This window comes from Rhinopithecus bieti, unplaced genomic scaffold, assembly GCF_001698545.2.
Source record: "Rhinopithecus bieti isolate Rb0 unplaced genomic scaffold, ASM169854v2 scaffold_35166, whole genome shotgun sequence".
Lineage (NCBI taxonomy): Eukaryota > Metazoa > Chordata > Mammalia > Primates > Cercopithecidae > Rhinopithecus > Rhinopithecus bieti.
Window position 1 is genome coordinate 567,001 of NW_016815254.1, and position 13,374 is coordinate 580,374.

Genomic DNA, 13,374 nt, shown 5'->3' on the forward strand with positions numbered 1-13,374 from the left:
ATACTAAACATTAGGCAAGTAACAATACGAAATACATAGCACTCCAGAAATGCCAGGTTTTCCGAATAGCCAATAGATAGAAATCTTTCAAATAATCCATCCTTCAACATATGTAATGGTATTCCACTCATTCCAAACCACACCATGAAGCCTTCTGCTAATTACTCTCAACTCCCCAAAAGATAGAACAAATATTAATGCTTGTCAAAAGAAGATCCTGTCAGGCCTCTGAGCCCAAGCCAAGCCATCGCATCCCCTGTGACTTGCACGTATATGACCAGATGGCCTGAAGTAACTGAAGAATCACAAAAGAAGTGCAAATGCCCTACCCTGCCTTAACTGATGACATTCCACCACAAAAGAAGTGAAAATGGCCAGTCCTTGCCTTAAGCAATGATATTATCTTGTGAAATTCCTTTTCCTGGCTCATCCTGGCTCAAAAAGCTCCCCCACTGAGCACCTTGTGACCCCCACTCCTGCCCGCCAGAGAACAACCCCCCCTTTGACTGTAATTTTCCTTTACCTACCCAAATCCTATAAAACGGCCCCACCCTTATCTCCCTTCGCTGACTCTCTTTTCAGACTCAGCCCACCTGCACCCAGGTAAAATAAACACCCATGTTGCTCACACAAAGCCTGTTTGGTGGTCTCTTCACACGGACGCGCATGACAGATACTTTCTACAAAGTTGTCCTTGCAAACCCTAGAGAATGAGACTGGGGAAAAAAGAACTAAAACAAAGTATTAAAAGCTTGTAAAAATGAGTGGGAAAATCCCTATAATTAAATAGGATATATAGGCAAAGAATCCGAACAATTAACATTTAAAAGGGTAATTTTAAATGGATAATAAATAGGAAAAAAATACTTCAATCTCACTAGCATTAAAAAGCTCATTAAACAAAAAAAATTGTGGGCAATTTGACAATTTAAAAGTTATACTATTCAATGCTGGTGAGGCATAATGAGTCAGACACTCGCACTCTGTATGAGGACTTGGAAAGGGGTTCAGTTCTTCTGGAAAGCTATTTGGCAAAATGTCTCAGAAACCTTAGTTCACATTCCTTGGCACAGCAATTCTCAACTTCTAGGAAATATTTAATAATGTCAACAAAATATCTTTGTATAACAATTTTACCTCAGCATTGTTTTAATAATGAAAATTGAGCCTGATAAATATCTAATAATAGAGGAAACATTAATAAAATTCTTTCTAAATTATATTTATGAGGAATTTTAATAATGGGGATATTTTGTGATAAAGACTAAATAAACATATGATTTTAAATTGCATACATGTCGAAATCTCCATTATGTAAAACGTACACAGACAAAAACAAAGGAAACACACCAAAAAGTTAATAGTGTAATAGTGCTTCTCTGAGTCTGTTGGGTTTTTTTTTCTTTAAATTTTTTGCATGCATTCATCATGGTAAAATGCATTAATTTAAAATCAGAGAAAAAATATGCTTTAAGATAGCGATATTTCACTTTTTAAAATCTCAACAAGAAGAACTTTTACCTCATGGAACTCTATATTGCTTTAAAATGCTGAATGTTTTACTCTATTGAACAGCGAAGTTTGAAAGTAGAAACAAACTCTACCTCCACAACGTGAAAAGAAACATGAAACCCTCCTTCCTCCCGAAAAGAAACATGAAACCCTCCTTCCTCCCCTCCACCCCATTTCCCTTACCAGGGGACTCCTCTCTTCCTGCTCACTCCCTGGCTCTGATGCCCTCACTTTGCATCACAACATGTTGTTTCTCTTGTTTCTTGGTAAATATCAGGTTCCTTTCAGAGTAACTCAGCGAACATTCACCTCCTCACTCCTCACCTCCTCACTCCTTAATGCCGGCTCCCAGCCAGACACTAACAAGTTTTACTTCAGGTTAAATGATGAGTTCCTGACTGGAACGTGGGGATTCCTACTTCCTGGGCTCTGCCTGGGGTTCCCAAACTAAGGGAGGAGCCTATCACAGGACACTACTGACAAAGGCCCTGCGCTCATCTCCTCCACAGCCCCCTGGACACCTGTCAGTTTGAATGCCTCTTCCAGGCATTCACTGGCCTGACCAGGCCACTATCATTTTGCAATCAGAGGGATTCCTAACAGCTCCTCTACCTCCTGCTCACTAAGCTCTATTCCATCTCCACGCTCTAGCTGGAGCCATATTTCTTTTCATTTCTTTTTTAGAAGGGTTTTACTATGTTTCCCAGGTCAGATTCAAACTTCTGGGCTCAAACGATCCTCCCCTCTCAGCCTCCGAGTAGCTGGGATTACAGGCGTGAGCCACCACCCCTCAGCTTAGAGCCATCTTTCTAAAATGGAATCTGATGACATACTTACCCTGCTTAAAAATCCCTCAACACCCCTCGCCTCCACCGCCTTCTCTACCACTGCCACTTTTAAGACAGATTCTAAACTCTTTAATTTGGCTGTGTGACTGGCCCTTCCTAGCCTCACCAACCTCATATTACTTCTCATGTATTTATATATTTTTATATATATATACAACACACACAGACACACACACACATTTTGGAGACAGAGTCTCTCTGTCACCCAGGCTGAAGAGCAATGGCACAATCTCAGCTCAGTGCAACCTCTGCCTCTGGAGTTCAAGCAATTCTCCTGCCTCACCCTCCCAAGTAGCTGGGATTACAGGCGCCCGCCACCACACCCAGCTAATTTTTGTATTTTTAGTAGATGGGATTTCACCATGTTGGCCAAGCTGGTCTCGAACTCCTGACCTCAAGTGATCCACCCACTTTGGCCTCCCAAAGTACTGGGATTATAGGCGTGAGCCACTGCGCCTGGCCCTTCATCTATTCATATATTTATTTACTCCATGAGTTTGGGTGGAGCACTTTCTATGTGTCAGGCACTGGGCTGGGTGCAAGGGGTAGAGCTCTGAAAGAGATGAAACCCTATTGGCATGAAAGTCAGTCTTCACTGCAGCTCTTTCTGTCCTTGCTACTCCAAGTGTGATCTGTTTCTTGTTGCTATCTGGAATTGCACCATCGGCATCACCTGGAAGCAGAACCTCAGATCCTTTGCTAGACCCTCGGCATAGAAATACACGTTTCCGTTCACTGGTGAGTTCTTATGCATGTCAAAGTTTAAGAAGCATAGGTTTGTGTCTCTTGAACCCTCAGTGCTCTCTCTCTGCTGCAGCCCTCTTCACATGCATTCAGCCTGGGATACTCTTGGCCCTGATCTTTGTCTAACTCCCCTCTATCCTTCCAGTTTCTGCATGGCACTTAATGTCTGTTAGGAAGACTTCCTTCCCTGACCCCCTAAGTTGGAGTCGTGAGCCACCTATGTGGTGCCACCATCAAAGCACTTATGGCTCTGTTCCGTGGATGCTGCCCCTTCCCCTACAGATGCTGTAAGAGCAGACACTGTGTCTATCTCTTCATACTTGCATCCCTAGCAGCAAGCCTACTGTCTGCCATAGGGTAGTCGATCAATAAAAAGCTATTGGAAAAAATACATACACAGAGAGAGAATCCAGTGCAACTGTATAATGTCCAGGCTTAACAAATAAGTTAAAAGTTCTTAATTCCTCAAGAGAGGGTGGGATTTGGAGGTAGTGGGCAGGTCCTAGGAAGAAAACAACATTATCTGCATCGTTTCCTTAGTTTCATGGTTCATGTTGTATGTACAAGTTTAGCTTTGTCCAGAGCCCCTGCTGACCCACTAGGTATCTTGGTGTGAATTAGAAAGAGAAACTCCTTCCTCAGCAGATGCAATTCCAGACCATGGTCCATAGAGAACTAAGCAAGCAAATCACAAGTTGGTTTCCACTTCCCCCTAAGCAGGGTGTAGCCTGCACGACCTTATGTGTTAGCCCTGCCTTGTACCCGCAGTAAAACTGAGAATGGCCATGGAGCAAACAGTGGAAACTAGTCCTGGTGCTACATGACCTCAGATGAGGAATTAACTTTCAGCTGTGCCTATTTCACAGCGCTTAAAGAATCCACATTTTAAAATACAGTCATGCCTTACACCAAGTTTATTTTCTAAAGGTAAAAGCTAGGGTGAAAATTGTATATGATCATAATTACTCTTGAAAATGCTTTAATATCACCCATAAAATAGAGCCTGATGCCCAGGTTGATATGCCACTTTGGAGACTATCAATAAACCTACCACAAACTTCAGGGAGGGAAGAAATGCTGATTCTTTGGTAGGCCATCATTTGATCTAGTTGGTTTACCTGGGTAGTTCATGTCTACCTAAAGTACAGAACTTCAAATATCAGAATCAATCACTTTCAGCATAGTGAGATACTGATAATACAGGATCTTCAGCCCCAGAGACAGCTAGGAAAAGGCAGATTGCCCTGTCGCATCTCAGACTCACTCTGGGGCATATGCTCACTGAAACCAATGGCAAGTGAATCATTAGTGCTGCCAAAGTGGTAAACTTTTAACTTATTCCATTAGCTTATGACACATGTGCAGAACATGTCTTTCCACTGTTGGTATGCTTCTGGTAAGAGCTGTTGCTTTGAGTTGAGTCGTATTCCCCCATAGTGGAAACACTGGCCTACAGCCTTTCACAGTCTTTCCCTTCATTCCTGTCCTAGCTAATAGTGGAGTGGGAACTAGATCTGCCAGCAGAGGGAGTGAATTGGAGCAAGGCAACAACTCCAGTGTGAAAGCTTTGGTAACAACCCTCTCGGGCTTGTGGATGGCCAGTGCTAATCTCTCAGACCAGTATCGGCACAGACCACCAAGCAAACAGTAATCTCAGTCACCTACTCCAATACCCCAGACCTGAAAAAAGTCCCAGCTGCTCCCAGATAAAAACAACACATGCCCTTTACTTTCCAGGGCAAAACATATCACTCAAACCTAAATGCCACCAAATTAAACAGTTATCCTCATGTGCCATAAAGACCACCCTGGAATAGTTCAACTGAATCAATTTCCTACCAGTCAATCCTACATATAAGGAACAGGACTTCTTACAAAACTAGTGTTTTTAAAAAACAGAAACAAACCACTATTAACACCCGTGCAGCCTTGCTAGGCCCATATACCCTACTTTCTCTACTTCTAATACAGCTAATCTCCAACAGGAAACCTCCTAAGGGAAGAGCAAGTTTTATACTTCCGTATGGCTATTGACCTAAAACCTCATTAACATTCTTTGTGGAAGTAATTGTAGCCACAAACAAATACAAATTAACAATGTATTGCTCTTAATACTGGGGACAAACTTTTATTTAGAAGCTCTTAATTAGGTACCCACTGTGTTACTTGTGCTAAGTGCCTGTGGAAGATAGATACAAAGATGAACTGGACAGAATTTCTGTCCCATCTTGTCCCTCCCTTTTTAAAAAGTCTACAAGTGCCTTAAGCTAGCAACTCACCATATGTAAACCAGTAGGAAAAAACACTAACTCTTAGCAACAACAACATAGATGAAGAAGTCGTAATTAGTGACAAGAACCTCATCAAATGTTCCTGTGAGAAACAGTGTAACTGATCAATCTGTATCATTCATCCCAACATACACAATGGCTTCAAGTAACAGCATTTACCTGATGGGAGAGAAGAAAAACCAAGACAGCAACAGAGGAAGAGGAGATATTTTACTATTTCAAACACATAAAAAGGTATAGTTCAGAACGGTCTCAATACTCACTGTTCTTCTTGTACATTAAAATTTCAAAGGAATTCATCTCATAGTTCTCAAATGTTTGCCGCACTTTTTCAATCGTGTCTTTATCAGTCAGCTCCCCATACATAAAACTGTAAACAACCAAAGAACTCAAGTTAGATTAACAAGTATTCATTATTCTACAACCGTATGTTAAATATCTGTTCTATGCTATGTACTGTGGAACACACACACACACACAATGAAAACATTAACTGACTCAAAAAAATTTACTGATTCAACTCTGAATAAGACTTTTTCATTGCCTCCAAAAAACTAACAGTCTAATGAGAGATACACACCATAAAACAGTACATCAGAAAACAGTGGATTAGAGAACAGTGTGATCACTGCCACAATGGCAAGCACACATAATGAATTACAGAACACACAGAATAGGCACAGTGCACTCCCTGGTTGATCAGAGAATGCTTCCCAGAAGTAAGGACAATTAGGTCTAAGGGGCAGGAAGGAGGGGAAATGGCTGAGAGAAAGAAGGAGAAAAACATTCCGAACAAAAGACAAGCAACTGCAAAGGCACAGAGGTGACGGTCAGATTAATTCCAGACCCTGATTATAGTTCATTTCAGTATGATTGAAATATAGACAATGAGAGGGAAATTTGCAACAGATAATATAGAGAAGTAAACAGAGGCAAGATCATGGAGGAGACCATGGCATTATAAGCCATGGGAAGTAATTTAATCTTTATCTTGAAAGCAATGGGAGCACACGGGAGGGTTTTGAGCAAAGGAGAAACATAATCAGATTTCATTTTAGAAATACAACTCTGAGAGACTTCCTGGTAAAGATGGCTGGGTAAGTTTAGACCATAGATCTTTTTCCTTTTCTAGTTCTCAGCAAAATAAATTCATTTATTTAAATGTGCATGTAATATATTAGAGAAAATCTCAGAAGAGTAGAAGGTCTACCTACTAACACTAGTTCTCACCAGAAGCAAGAAAAGCGCCAGGACTGTCTATTTACCTGGGCCCCAGACTGAATCTGGTCTAAAAATTATGGTTTGTCCCTTTGGGAACAGGATATACTTCCAATTAAGTAGAATGAATAATGGCACAGGAGACTAACAAAATGCCAGAGGAGGGGGTAGAAAGCATCTTTCAATGGGGCTGGAATGTCCAGTTCTCTGACAAAGGCTGCCCATGGGCCCAGCAAACATTTCCCCTGCCCACCCCAGGCCTTCAGACTGCAATAACAAGAAAGAGCAGCAATGATCACTCCTCAAGTCAGGTAATACACAAACTGGCATGGGTTCCTGAATGTTACTGTAAAGTCAATATAATCTAACCTTTTTTGATGACTTGAATCACAGAAACATAGAGTTTCAGAGCTACAAAGAACCTCAGAGGTTATCAAGTGCAATTTCTGATCTAAAACTGAACCACCAAGCCAAGCACTATGCTTAGCTTGATACTGGAACAATCCTGGGCTTACTACAGGCTTCCAAATTCTGGCACCTAATAAGAAAAGAGTCCTAGCTATTGCCTTTGTGAATTCTGTGTCACAGTTGTTATTTTATGTCCCTTCCCAGTCCTCTGAGGAATGTGATTATCTGTGGTTGTCCTTATGCACTCTGCTTTGGGGTTGTAGTCTTTGTCTATAAGCCAGGAAACAGAAAACTGAGCTTGTTGAATTATCTCTAGAAAGAATAGATCAAGACTAATTTAGCCCTGCCTAAGAATAAGAGGATTTTTCCTCTTTCTCTTTGTGAGTTAATTTTCTAGATAAGTGACCTCCATTTAAATGAAGTGATGGTATATATGCTAGCAACTTCCTTAACAAGGTAAAAGAAATCTCTGTAAAGTTGAATCTTCAAATAAATGAAGTGCCATAATTACACCCAGTTTTCATTCGTCTTATGTACTTTTTCAAGCTGTAGATTACCAGTAGTTCTAAGTGTCCTTTACCTGGATCTTAGATTGCAAATGCTTACAATGCACAAAATAAGTAAAAGAGACTCCTGAGCTATCAGGAACATAGCTAGCACAAAGATATGTTTATTTATAGAGAAGGGATACCTTCGCGTAATTCAATAAGTTGCTGAGAACTGTGCACAAAAAAAAAAAAAGCTGGCTAAATTAGCAAGTTATTTTATCTGATTTCCTTAAAGTGTCTGATTATAGCCAATAAGAAGAAAGGTAAGGAAAGGCTGTTCAAGCCCCACTAAAAAGTGAAGCTACGTCTCTGAAATTGTTCTGATTATATATGTACAATACAGATAGAGATGTAGATGCAGATAAACAGATCTATAAATACTTTAGAGGATAACAGCACACAAAGAATATAAGATAATTCTATTGCATTAAGAATTATAATTTCTGAACCCTTGAACAGTCAGGGGGAAGAATCTTCAATTTTCCATTTCTCAGTCCCCAAAATCTAAGATTTAAGAAAGTGGAAATATTTTCAAAACATTTGATACTTCCTTCTTATGAGCTCAGACATTTATTTTATTTTAGAAGACTGTTTTATTTTAAAATAATGTAAAGTGACATGGCTGACTTAGCAAGTAAAAATGCAACTTCTGAAAACAGAAGACTATGCTTGGTCAGACAGGTTTCTCCACTCTTCATAGATGAGTTTGTTTCTTCATTTGGCATGAATGATTCCACTTCATGCAAACACCACTGAAGACAGAAGACGGAAGAAGGCAGAAACTGAGAGGAGCCAAAAGGCTATGGTAGGCCAAGACCTTGCCAGGGCACAGCAGGGGAATGTCTGGCAGGATCCAGGCTGTATGTCTGGCTCAACACCTGGAAGATGCTTTAAAAGAGCTTTTCAAACACCACGGCCCAAGGACACTGCTTGGTTAGAAACCCTGTAAAAATATACCAGCTTCACTGTTAGTACAATTTGCTAAGAGTTCAGAGAGAGAGAGAGGTAACAGCATGAATTAGAAGGCAACAAAATATTGGTTCTCTCATCTTTGTCTGAAGTAAAAAAATCTGGCTAAGGCGAGGTGTGGTGGCTCACGCCTATAATCCAGCACTTTGGGAGGCCAAGGCGAGCAGATCACCTAAGGTCAGGAGTTCGAGACTAGCCTGGCCAACATGGTGAAACCCTGTCTCTACTAAAAATACAAAAAAAAAAAAAAAAAAATAGCCGGGTGTGGTGGCACATGCCTGTAATCCCAGCTACTTAGGAGGCTGAATCAGGAGAATTGCTTGAACCCAGGAGGCAGAGGTTGCAGTGAGCCAAGATCATGCCACTGCACTCCAGTCTGCGCAACAAAGCAAGATGCCATCTCAAAACAAAAAAGAATTTTGACTGAGGAAAAGCTCTAGGAACCAGGGCCTTGTCTCCAACATTGTAGTTACTCTTCTAAAATGCTCATAAATTTTTAAAAATTGTTTTAATCATCTAAAATTTCATTTCACTGTATTTCAGACTCTTTCACATTTAATTTAATCTAAAATGCCATAACTTTTGAGTTCACATTTTATAGACAGAATGGTTTTCCTGAGTTCTTCTGGGTTTTCTCCCATCTTTGTGACTACAAGTTTGTCAGTTGTGGGAACTATGTTTTATATCTGCTTAGATTTTCCCAGTACAGTACATGAACTAGAGATGATATGGCAATAAATTTTCCTCTGAATACACACTGAATGAGGTAAAGGCAATTCCCAAATGCAGTAAGCCATTTTCTTTTTCCAAAATATACCATAATAGATTGTTCACCAGAACAACCCCAAACATAAATACCTGCAGGTGCTGCTTTTTTGCATCACTTCTGCCCTGTGATAGCCAGAGAGCTTGCAAAATCCATCATTGCTGTACACAATAGGCCAGTCCACTATCTGAGCATTCCCCAACACAAAATTAGTATCTGTTAAAAAAAAAAAAAAAAAAAAAGGGAAAAAAGGGCACATGAGGCAACACATTAGTTGAGATTCAATGAGGACATAAATAACGTCAAGCAATCCAGATATTTCTGTTTCCCTCCAAAACACAGACTTTTGAACAGGAATGTGGCCCTGTAAGGAATACAAAACAACATTGTTTTAGAAGTGAATATTTTGAATGCAAGTGCTAACTTTGGTCACTGTACTCCAAAAGCAAGTTAGAAAAGAAAGCGTACCTAACCAAACCAACGAATCCTGCAGAAATCCAGTGGATTCCCATGAGACATATTTAAGTCCTAATTTTTCATCCCAGTGAAGGTATACCAATAATACAGAGCAAGAGAGAGCCCAAAAGTAATTTATTCTGAGCTCTGTCCAGCATCTTAGCCTTCTCAGTCTTTTGGCCAGAAGCTAAAAATTTGCCTTCTTGACCCTAACTAGGATTTGCCCAACCTAGGGGGCATCTCAGGAAGGTACAGGAAGGAGACTAAGCACTGCCTCATGGACACACATATCACCATGGAACCCTTCCCTTGGTAAGAAATAGTAACTAGACTCTCTTAATACTAGAGCTTTTAGAGGCTGATCAAGATGCCCACACAATAGGACCTTCTTGCTAATTTTGAAATTCTTGCTGATTTTGAAATGCAGCCACAGAGCTGTTTGTGTTTGGCCAGTTTAGTGTATTCTCACTACTTCCCACATTTTTGAAAATCAGTCGTCAATACTTTTTATGCTCAGGAAATCAACTGTGCTTCCTTTCTTTTCAAGCATTTCAATTAAGCAAATAACATCCAGAACTTAAATGTAATCATTATTTAAGTTTGGCCCTTCCTTTCCACAGAAGACCCATGCACTTCCCCACCCTCCAAAAAAAGAAAGAATACAAACATCTTTCTTTAGTTGTAAACTGCAGAGGGTATTGTGTATGTATGTGCGTGTCTGTATATACACATACTACATAGAGTGAAATAATAGTGATATATTATATCATGATTTCATTGAAAGAATTTACAGTTTTTTCACAATATGGGTAGCCATCCCTTCAGATAGGCTTCTCTCCACTCTTCTTAGATGAGTTTATTCTTGATTTGGCAGGCTTGGGAAAATGCTTCCACTTCATGCAGACACCACTGAAGACAAAAGACTTGGAAGAAGACAGGGCCTGAGGAGCTAAGGGTTGTGGTGAGGCACGATCTTACAGAGGAGGGTGAAGGAGGAGGAATTACTAAACATGGCAATCTATTATTGAGAATGCTTTGATCTATTTAAAAGGAACAGAAAACACAACATTTATGAGGTGAATCTATAAAGCTACTCTTTTTATAAATATGCTTTTAATGAAAATCTACAACCAGTCCTTCCCTCCATCTGTCCCATATATACATAAATTGCTCTTGAGTGCCAACAGGTGCCAAGCACAATGCAAGATCCTGGGGGTCTCCAGATTGATAAGAAACGGTCCCTGCGCTCAAGGAACTTAGCAAGACAAATAGATATGTCCACAACTAACTAAAGAAACAGCTAAGAAAACAATGAACTCTGAGAGAGGTAAAGGGCTATGTCTTAGAGGGGATAATATTTGAATTTGCTCTAGTCTAAAAGGATAAGTAAGATTTATTTAAACTTTTTGAATGCCTAATATGTAACTGGCACAGATAATACAAAAACAATAGATATAGAAATTAAAATATGATCACTGTCTTTGTGAACTCAAGAGGGTGTGAGAGGAACAGAACATTCCAGGCAGAGGATCCAGCGTGGGCAAAGGCATGGCAGCATGGAACACCGCGCAGGCTAGGGTAGACAAAGGGCAGCCAGGAAGAGTGGCAGGATGAGTAACTGGAGACTAGACTGGGAAGTGTCTTGAATGAATAAAGTCAGAGAGCTTTGATTTTATCCTAGGGGCAGAATAATCCTTCATATTGGTCTTCTCTCCCTGAATAAACTCAATTTCCTGAACTGAATAGCTTAGACTTAAAAGTAGTACAGTATTTACTAAATTCCTCCCAAGTGTACATGAAGCCTAGTCAGTTTGACTATCTCTTTTGTTAAATCCTGAAATAGTAGTTAATTTCCCTCAAAATACCTAGAGCAGGAGGAAAAACTGAGTATTCTTTATCATGGCTAATGCTCCACTGAGATTATCTATGCAGAAAGAGGGAAGAAAGCCAGTTATAGATAATGGATTGACCACATGTGTTTACTTTCTTTTGTATACCAGACCCCAGTAAAATAAAAGTAAACAAATTAAAATGTAAAATCCACAAAAATGAAAATTACGTAAAAAAAGAATGAACAACAACAACAAAAATAACTGGGGAAGAAGGTGCAATGTTATAGGAAACAGAGAAGAACTTAAAAAAAATCTAATTGGTATCCTTAGAGAGATTCAAGAAGTATTACATCCACAAAACAAAAACAGAATGCTATGTGGAAAAAATAATAAGGGAACAAGAACTCTTGTAAATTAAAAATGAATAGCAATTAAATATTGAACACGAATTTTAGAAGATACAATCTAACAGAAAGTAATACAGAAAGAGAAAGAGACAAGAAACACGGAGAAGAAAAAAAAAAAAGACATGGAGGATCAGTCCAAGAGGAAAACACATGCACCTTAAGAGGAACAGCAGAAAGAACAACTTGAGAAAAGGCCAGAAGACATTCTTTTTAAAATTAAAACAATCAAATGTGAGTGTACAATGAAGACATTTTCATATATGCAAAGATTAGGGGAAATTATTTACCACATATTCTTTCTTTGGCAGTTACTTGAGCAAAATGAGGGAATAAAGCAAAAAGGAGGACAACATGGAAACCAGGAAAAAATAGCTCCAAATGTAGAAAGCAAGGAAGAGAGCTAGTAGACAGTATTCAATACAAAACAATTCAGAGACTAGAAGTCCCAAAAGAGAATTATCTACGGATAAAGGAGGTCAGGATTTGATGATATTCTTGATTACTTAGAACAACATTGTCAATAAAGGTATGGCAGGAAAGGGAATTAGAAACATCAAAGAAAACAAAAACCAAAATCTCATCATCACATCATTGTAAGAATAAGGTAAGCACCTTATTAATTACCAATTTTAAAACCAATACATAATAAAGGATGAAATATTTAATTATCATAAGTATCTGAATGTAATTTCATTGATTCTGGCAATAAAAATACAGATGATAAAAGTTTAGGGAGAGAAAAGAGAACAATGATGAAGAGAATAAGAGATGGTGTGTACAGCCGATTAAAAAATGGTATACGTATTTTACTTAAAGTTACAAAAATAAACAATGAGAGAGTAATATAATTATATTAGGAGGAGGGGTAGGGAGTAAGATTAAGTGAGCTAAAACCTCAACTAATTAACAGAAGTCAACAGATAATATCTAGAATGGATAAAACTATAAATAGCTGTAATGCATGTTATTTAGAGACATGGCAGAAACTATAAGAAGAAAGCTAAAATTAGAAGACACGGCCTCTGGTGAGTAGGATGGGAGGAGGGACAAGGCATAGAATGGTTATTGACATTACATTACAAGCTCTTCTGATTGATTTTTGTAAACAGGAACTTACTGACTTTGATAAAAATAACTATGTACTTAATTTTAATTAATTTAATCTAAAAGATTATTGATCAAATTTTTTACTTACTGAAAAATGAGAGCAAGATAGATTTCAAGCTCCAGATATCACTGCAAGTGCTCACAAAAGTGTTCTGATCACCTTTTAAAGTTATTCATCCTTCTGGAAGCATACCCTCAGTTCCTGGTGTGCATATTACAGCCCCATCTAAGAAAAACCATTCACAATTGCTTCAAAGAGAATAAAATA

The 13,374-nt window shown here is 39.0% G+C and overlaps 1 protein-coding gene across 2 annotated transcripts in view; it reads right to left on the minus strand.

The window, feature by feature from the left end:
- Window positions 1-13,374, minus strand: part of KCNH1 (potassium voltage-gated channel subfamily H member 1) — a 450,237-nt gene that overhangs the window by 413,366 nt on the left and 23,497 nt on the right. For both annotated transcript variants that reach the window (XM_017853054.1, XM_017853052.1), the window contains exons 2-3: window positions 9,397-9,520; window positions 5,659-5,765 (exon numbers count right to left, since the gene is read on the minus strand). In XM_017853054.1, coding sequence (XP_017708543.1) covers window positions 5,659-5,765; window positions 9,397-9,520 — 231 coding nt within the window. The remainder of the gene's footprint in view (window positions 1-5,658; window positions 5,766-9,396; window positions 9,521-13,374) is intronic.